Source organism: Sander lucioperca, chromosome 3 (genome assembly GCF_008315115.2).
Source record: "Sander lucioperca isolate FBNREF2018 chromosome 3, SLUC_FBN_1.2, whole genome shotgun sequence".
Classification (NCBI taxonomy): domain Eukaryota; kingdom Metazoa; phylum Chordata; class Actinopteri; order Perciformes; family Percidae; genus Sander; species Sander lucioperca.
The window spans coordinates 7,628,408-7,636,856 of record NC_050175.1 but is presented as its reverse complement, the minus strand read 5'-3'; the positions used below and the strand labels follow the sequence as shown (position 1 = coordinate 7,636,856).

The following is an 8,449-nucleotide window of genomic DNA, read 5'->3' as shown; positions in this document are numbered from 1 at the left end:
TCTAGTCTTAATGACTACTCAAAGCGCTTTAACATAGTACAGGAACCATTCACACACATTCATACACTGTGGCTGAGGCTGCCATACAAGGTTCCACCTCAACATTCAGAGACCGCTGGCACAGCATCGAGAGCAATTCAGTGTCCTGCCCAAGGACACTTCGACATGCGACTGCAGGGCCAGTGATCAAACCACCAACCTTCCGATTGGTAGGTGACCGCTCTACCACCTGAGCCACAGTCGCCCCGACAACAGGTGATACCTGTATCACATTCAGATGTAAAAACTCTGCAGTGGTCAGCAAAAAACAGAAGGCAAGATGAAAAAACAAGCAGGCCAGAAATGACAAATGATTTTAATTTGGTGTGAATGACATCTGGAAAAAAAAACATTCATTATTTCTGTAGATTTACTCAGTTTAAATTATTACTTGAGACTTGCAAAAATGGCTTTGTCCCACCTCGGGCAAACTGCTCACCTGTTGTGCTATGGTGGCCTTGAGGGTGCAAACAACAATCAGCAAAAACACAACAAAAAGTTTGTTGCGATATGACAGCATTTAAAGAAGCAAAACACCAGCACTCAAAGATAGTCTTCTCATTTACAGTTTTGTGGGCCAACATTTAAAACAATTGTGGTTTAGCCCACAATAAATAAGACTATTAATTTGTGAGTGCCGGTCTTTGCTTCTTTGAGCCTTGCCACTACCGTGCAACCAGATACATTATTCAAAATGTGGAGCTCTGTGCGCTGCTACTTAACTAATACGACAGCATCTTCAAATGCATCGTCTTTTAAGATTTTCAAAACACTCCTTTTTCCGTGATTACAAACGGAGTTAGTGTGATCTTGGTCTGAAGTACTGAGGACCCGAGACTTGACTTGGACATGACCTTTGAGACTCAAAGTTGGATTGAAACATTCAGGACTAAACCTGAAATTGGAATACTGGTCACATATTAAAGATTAAAAACCAAGACAGAGCTTGATAAGTAAAAATCTTGCAATTTTATTTGCATATAAAGGCAGCTAAATATATCACAATGAACTGAAAGAGAGAACTAACATTTCCATGAAGAGGGATACAATCAGAGAAAGAGCGAGAGAGGAAACAGAGCACGCAAAGAGCATTTACAGCGGCAAAGTTGAGACAACTATTGGCAACATTTTTTTTTTGTGCTAGCAAGATTGCATTTACACACAGTGCAACATTAGAAAAAAAACAAAAAGAAATAATAAACACAAATACTATCAAATTTACACTTTAAAAGGACAACTTTACCAGGTTTAGGCAGGCGTGTTGTTGGGAACAACCAGCACCTGTTGGATTGTGACTCTGACAAATTTTCCTCTCTCATCCAAAATGAATGCCTACCCTACCGGGAGAGTCGGTACAAAAACATTAGAGAAATGTCTGAAGAGCATCTGATGGGAGCATTAAAGAAACATGTCAATTATACAGGTGCATACAAAAAAAATGCACCAGATTCATTTTTTCCGTCAAACACAACTTTTAGTACAGATGTTTTACAACATGAATATATAATATATATATATATTTTATACATACATTTTCCAAATTAGATCAGAAATTCATAATGGGATGTTACAAAGTAAATTTTTCGGGCTGTAATGTGATAGCATTCTGTCCTTGCGTTAGTCAGGTGTTTTGCGGGGTAATAAATAAGGACTTTTCTCTGAGCTCGCAGAGAGTGGGGCTCTAGCTGAGAACATTAAAGCTAGTTTAAGGCAGCGTCCCTGTCAGCCAATAAAAAAAGAGAAACTGACGAGAATACAAAACCAAAAAAAAAAAAGACCTAAGCACAAAATATCAGATGATACAACATAAAACAATGGCATCCATTGTCCTGCCAATGCAAACCAAACAAAGAAATTGTACAAATTCACAAAGCATCATTTATCTTACAGATCTGACCAATATTTATCAAGAGCAAGATTGTTTAACCACAAAATCCCCCTGAAAAAAGAGAATACCGGTGTCGCTTATAGCTCAGTTTTACACCTCCCCCCCCCCAATTCATTTCGCGTTGCATACTTTTAAAGATTTTTTTTTTTTTTTTTTAAATAAAAACTTTCCAAATCAAAGAACACATGCCGATATCATGGTACTGGCTGAAGAGGACAAGAGTGTAAATATTCCTTGTGTTTTCTTTCTTTGTGGTCATTTAATTGCATTTTTTTGTGATCAAACAAAAGAAGATATTTAACAGCTTATGTCAGGAGCACAAAATACTAAGTTTTTTCCTATTACCCTGAAAAAATATTGATTTGTGATCTTATGAAAATGAGCTTGTTAAGTTGAAAATAACTTCATGATCCACAAAAACGACGATGAAAACGACGTTTCCAGTTCCTCCTGTGGCTGTCAGGCGATTAACAGGAAGCAGAACGTAAGATTGAGTTGGTATAAAAATGCTCAACTCTGCATGATAAAATCAGGACAACGTTTCTTCATGGATCATCTCCCTTTGTGGAAGTTGTTTTTCAGACTGAAACGAGATTGAAAAACATTCTTGTTCTTCTGGAAAGAACCCAAGAAACAAGCCCCGATATCTGCAACTACACCAACTGTGTGTAGAAAAACTACAATCTAAGAGGGAAACCAGCATTGTGGGCACAATTAGAAAAACAATAAAACACCGGTATTCTCCTTTAACCCTCCCAGACAAACTTCCCACCCCGCCCCCGAGTCTCCAAACCGTCTCAATCTCAACAACAGCTTGGAGAAGATCAAAAGTTTGCAAAGAAACACTTAAGAGTTTTTTTTTTTCTTTTTTTTTTTTTTTTAACTTGACATATTTATAGAAAAAAAAGAAGTAGTTTATCGCCTGCCACCCTCCCCACCCCCGTCCTCTGGTCTCAGGAGCTGGAGGGGTTGGGCAGGTCGAACACGATGGGGGGGTTGGTGGGCTGGAAGCTGACAGTGCAGGTCGACGCGTTGATGAACGTCGTGAAGCCGTCGGTCATGATCCCGTAGCCTGAGGACGGGGAACATGTGTCAGCAGCAGGTAACCTTCAATCGCCTCAGATACTATACAGTCAGGGAGGGTGGGTTTTTTTGGGATAAATTGTTCCACGAAATCTCTAATTGGTGCACTCAATATACCTATTTCTTTCACTCAGTTTAGCAATTTGTACTCTTGACTTCACTTGAAGTATTTCCATGAATTTATATCATGAATGTATCTCCTTCATTCTACTTTCACGTCTCTGCACTAATTGCTATGAATAGCTTGGGGTTAATAATTTGGATTTTGGGCTATTCAACACAATGTTGTTTTCTTTGACATCCCTTTAAAGTGTTTTATACGATAGGAGATTATTTCAATGTAATGACTTAAATTCAATTGAGGAGTTCACAATCTGAAGCTTCTTTTTTTTTATAGCTGAAGATGGACACACAAAAAAATATTTTCATGTTCAGAAATTAAGTAATTTGATTGTATTCAGATTACTACAAAATATTTTTATTGACCACATGAAATAGTTAGGACTGCTGAATTTAGGTTAAGTTACAATTTCGTCAAAGGGATAATTTCGCAAACAAAAGGTTACCCTCTCCAAACATACAGCAGTCTGTATGTTGCTGCTTTGTTGGTAAAAGATCATTTTTCTACACGTATACTCCCAGATGCGATCCCTCTATCGTACAACCTAGAAATAGGATTTTCCTGTAAGGTTACCAGAATAAAGGAGGATAATACAGTCGATCATAACAAAGCTGGACAACACTGTGTTCCTCTGTATGTCAGTATAAAGCTAAGACCCTCCTGACCCTGGATTTTTTTTTTATCCTCTGTACCTTCGTGTATGCCTCCGAAGGCATGAAGTTTGGGTCGCACCCTCTTCTGGACCGTGTTGAGCAGCTCCACACAGCCGACCCGCTGCAGCTCCTTAGGGACCCAGTCTCGGAAACCTACACAGACAGACGTACACGTTACAAGTTTTAAAATTCTCAGTTCCCCAGACAGTCTTGGTCTTGTTTATCATTTTCATCAAGTGCTTCATTACGCTGCCTTTATACATACATACAGTATACAAGATTATTTTGCACATTACGTTTTCCAAATACGCTCTTATTTTGTCTTGTGTTCTGAATGAAGAAAAAAAAAGTTCAAATGGAAAAAGTATTAAGGGAAATTTCACAGTTCAAGGTGTTTTGACTGTTGATTTGTTTACCTGCTTCAGTTTTCTTTTTAAGTTCAACAATTGTAGTAATCATGTTATATAACTGTGATTTCAATATTGACCAAAAATAATCGTGATGATGATTTTTTCCATAATCGAGCAGCCCTAGTAACCCGTGACCTTTACTAGATTATTTAAATAAAAAAAAAAGAGAAACCTCACTAAGCATCAATGAAGTCAAACAGTGACAAGCAGGGGTGTCACGATTCTCTGAATCCACGATTCAATTTGGTTTTCCCGGCCCTGATTCCTGTCGTATGATTTTTTACCGAAAGCAGAGGTAGTGCCGAAGTAGTTTGTGATTCTTTTTGTTAAAATTGTACAAATAAGAAACAGATAATATCTCATATCTCGCTGTGCACAAGTTGAAAGTCTGCAGTTTCCTGCTGCAGGAAATGTTTCGTCATATTGGACTTCCAGCCCTGCATGAAACTACTTTTGTACAATGATCACATTTTGCTGCATCACTACTGACTTACGTAAAGCTTATCTAAACTCTTGACAGAACACGGCGAACATATTCAAAGTTCATTTTCAGAATCTTGTATATTGGCAGACTTTTGTAGTTCAGAAGCACCTCGTGATACTCAACTCTGCAAATAAGTGAAAAACTCACAACTGTTCATTTACTGCCTTTTCATCTGAATTTAACAGTCTTCTTTTTTCTTCCATAGTCGTGCAACCCTGATTTGTTTTGCATTTCATGTTATCCAGTTCTGGAGAGCGACCTTGCATCTTCAACCGCCCCCTCCTCTCCCCAGCTCTGCTCTCCTCTCCCATGGTCTCCCTCCAATCATTTGCAGTGTCTGTCACACTGGTGCAAAATCGAGTTTCCATGCAATCAAACGGCTACTGCGGCTGCCGCAGCAACAGCAGCAACCCTCCGTAGGCGAGGGGGAAGGAAATCACTCAATAAAGCCAGATGGAGAGCGCAAAATAAACAAAAAAAAAAACAACTGGAGCTCAAACAACTAGAAGAAAACTGAATCAGTCTGTAGTGAAAACCAAACAATATGTATTTTCTTTTTCATAAAGTCACACACAAATATTGAATCAGACCGTGTAATCAGACCGTATTCGGGGTGTCCACTCCAGATACTGCTGGATTTAGATGAAACCAGTGTCGACTGTAGTCAGGGTTTCTGCAGGTTTCACCAAGTCAAATTTAAGACTTTGTAAGACAATTATGAATGAAATGTAAGACCTATATCACGACATCAAAAACAAAGTCAGATGTCAGAGTCAAGAACCATTGTCTGAAAAAATTCCCTGATTTCCTCATTGGCATTATAGGGCTGGTGTCTAGATTGGCTGCAATATAAGTTGCATGTTTGTATTAAGATTAGCGACAGAAAAAAAGAATTCTAAAGCGCTGCAGGAACATTTCAAAGAGCATTAGAGGTAGCGTTACATTGACATGGGAAAATTAGGACCTGACCTAGAACACAATACTACACTTTTAACTTTTTAAGGCCTAAAAATTTGATTTGGAGATTTTAGACTTTTTTAGACCCCGGCGGAAACCCTGATAGTGTACAAATGCTAGGGGGTTTGGAGAAAATCAGATATCGCGATATTCATGTCCTAATACCTCGATGTCGATATTGTGGCGATATTATAGGGTTGACAATTGGTGCTTTAACAAAATATCTTCACAATGAGATTTAAGATAAATAATCTTCAGTAATGTGGATATAATGACTAAGTGGGTAAAGGTAAAAATAATAGAAGAGCTAGAAACAGTCTGGTAAGTTCAGAAAAGTACATCACTTTACTGTAATGCAGCCTTTAAAACCAGGAAAAGACATTTACGATATTACGATTTCCAAAATCTAAGACGATATCTAGTCTCATATCACGATATCGATATATTGCCAAACCCTAACACACACACACACACACACACTGCCTGCTGCGACGCCTCCAGTGACTTCATACCGATTTTAAATAATGAGGCACAACCTCATTAGATATGGTGATGAGGGGGCTGTAATTGGGTAATTGGACTCACCGAGCGGAGGTCCGTGGGTCATCAGGATGTCGATGCCTTCAGGGACGAGGTTCCATTTATCCAGCAGAGACTGACCTCGAGGCAGGTTGAACCCCCAGCCGTTAAACCACGGAGTCCTGCAGAGATGGAGGGAGGGAGAGATTATTATTGCTCAGAAGACTTAACTCTACCATGATTATATACATAAAGTTAAATTGATATCGGGAAGTAAAATATATGAATTTATGCACCTTTTCCTCAGCATGCCACTTCTTAAAAGCTGCAGCAGCAAGAAACTCGTTTTAATGCTTGTTATCTTGCTTGTGTCCCTATTTACTCTCCTTAAAACTGTTTTTACAGCTTCATCCAGAATCTGTTTTTAAGACGCAGATGCGAACTAACAAGTTATTTTTGGCTAGGTTGTCTGAGTGTATGTGTCCATGATCTAAACTGAGTGAAAATTCATTCAAATGGATTATATGTATACATTTATAGTAACACACCACGTATCACAAAGACAAAAGGGCTGCAAGTTTTCAGAAAGAGTTCATACAATGTTAACAATTCAAAATGAACACTTGCTGCTGCTTTACTGTAAAAGGATTCAAGGGAATGGAACTAGTTAGGGCTTTTATTGTGAAGCAGCTGACCCTAACCCCCATGAGGAATTCTAAGTAATGAAAACATAACTGTCGGCGCGCCAACATGATACAGGCCTTCCGTGATCGCACAACCCCCCCTCCACACAGTTGCTAGTAGCCAAGGAGGACACGGAGGATTAAAAAGAACATGATGGACTCTTCAGAAGAGGTCATTATCTTCACTTGAGTTTCTGCACGCGAAAGTCGCCGGTAGAGGTGTGAATCTTCACTGATCTCCCGATTCGATTACGATTATCATGTCAGCAATTCGATATCTCGATACATCACGATGCGTCAAATACATTTTTCTATTAAAGCCATATAGGATATTTAATTCGTAGCTTTTCAAGCTTCAAAAACAAAACATTCTGCAGTGCTCGAATACTAAATAAATTGGATACATAAAACTACAGCACTGAGCACATGGCACTTCCTGAATGTGCAAAACCTAACAGAATATGTAACCAGAAAGGTTGTTAGGCATACATTAAATTGTAAACAGAAATTATCGATTATGGCCCGGCCGATTATCGATGCAGCATCGTTTATGTCCACGATTTGATGCACCGATTATTTGATTAATTTCAACACCTCTAGTCGCCGGACGACACAGTCTTCTGAACATAGCCATACTGAGAAATACAGAGAGAGTTGTGTGGAGCTGATAGTCTTAATTAGCTTTGTAGCAACTCATTTGGCAATGGCTTGAATGTAACGGACGTTCATTAATATCAAAAAGTTACACACTAAAGCTTTAAGTTGGCTTGTGTAGAAGAAGTGCTTAATACATAACTAAGATAGATCAGAGTAAAAAGAAAATCATGATATACAAATACTGTGTTTCTACAGTTAATGGTGCAGCAAACAGGGCTACTTGATGTGCTAAAATGATAATCACAAATATTTTGTTCTATTGCAATGGGAACATTTTAAACTAGTGTTAAAAACATGAATAGGCGACATTTTTTACAACGTACCCAGACCAGCTGCCTCCAGCCCCTCCCCTCGTGAAGTCTTGCAGTGTGTCTCGCGCAGCCACTTCAGGCTCACACTACCGTTAGTAGTAGCATATTGCTGGTGTTCTTGCCTTGGGATTAACTGTACTAATAAAACCGTACAAAACACTGCGGCCACACCGCTGTGGAAGCTCCCCGAATGTCATTTATCAGAGTCTGGTTGTTACCCCTGCCTGTGGCAGTCTCATCCACTCCTATAACGGAGCTAACTGAAGCTAACGGAGCTAATCATTGCTAACAGAGCCTTCAGTTCTCCGTGCCTGTATCCATTAACTGCATTTATGGACTTGAGCACGAATAAAACCCTTAATTTTATTAAATTGGCTGGACGAGTTTTAAAGAGTTGCTTGAATGACAGAAATGTGCTCAGATAAGATCCTAATGAGGTCAACAGGACATGTAACAGTAGGATCCCCAAAACACAGATAAAACACACAAACAAATGAACAATGATCTAACAAACAAGGTGAACAAGAACTGACTTTAGAGAGCCCTAGTCTTATGTGATTCAACAGGAGTTAGGAGGAAATAGTGGTGAGATTAATAATAACGTCACTTTCTGTGAAGCTTGCAGATTTGTATTCTCAGAAGTT

General features: G+C 39.0%; 1 protein-coding gene across 3 annotated transcripts in view; it reads right to left on the bottom strand.

Annotated features, from left to right (window-relative positions):
• Positions 1 to 985: 985 nt before the first annotated feature.
• mpped2a (metallophosphoesterase domain containing 2a) overlaps positions 986 to 8,449 on the bottom strand; it is a 72,264-nt gene continuing 64,800 nt past the window's right edge. For all 3 annotated transcript variants that reach the window (XM_031323610.2, XM_031323609.2, XM_035999229.1), the window contains 3 exons: positions 6,221 to 6,336; positions 3,824 to 3,937; positions 986 to 2,999 (listed from right to left, as the gene is read on the bottom strand). In XM_031323610.2, coding sequence (XP_031179470.1) covers positions 2,881 to 2,999; positions 3,824 to 3,937; positions 6,221 to 6,336 — 349 coding nt within the window. In that variant the 3' untranslated portion in view covers positions 986 to 2,880. The remainder of the gene's footprint in view (positions 3,000 to 3,823; positions 3,938 to 6,220; positions 6,337 to 8,449) is intronic.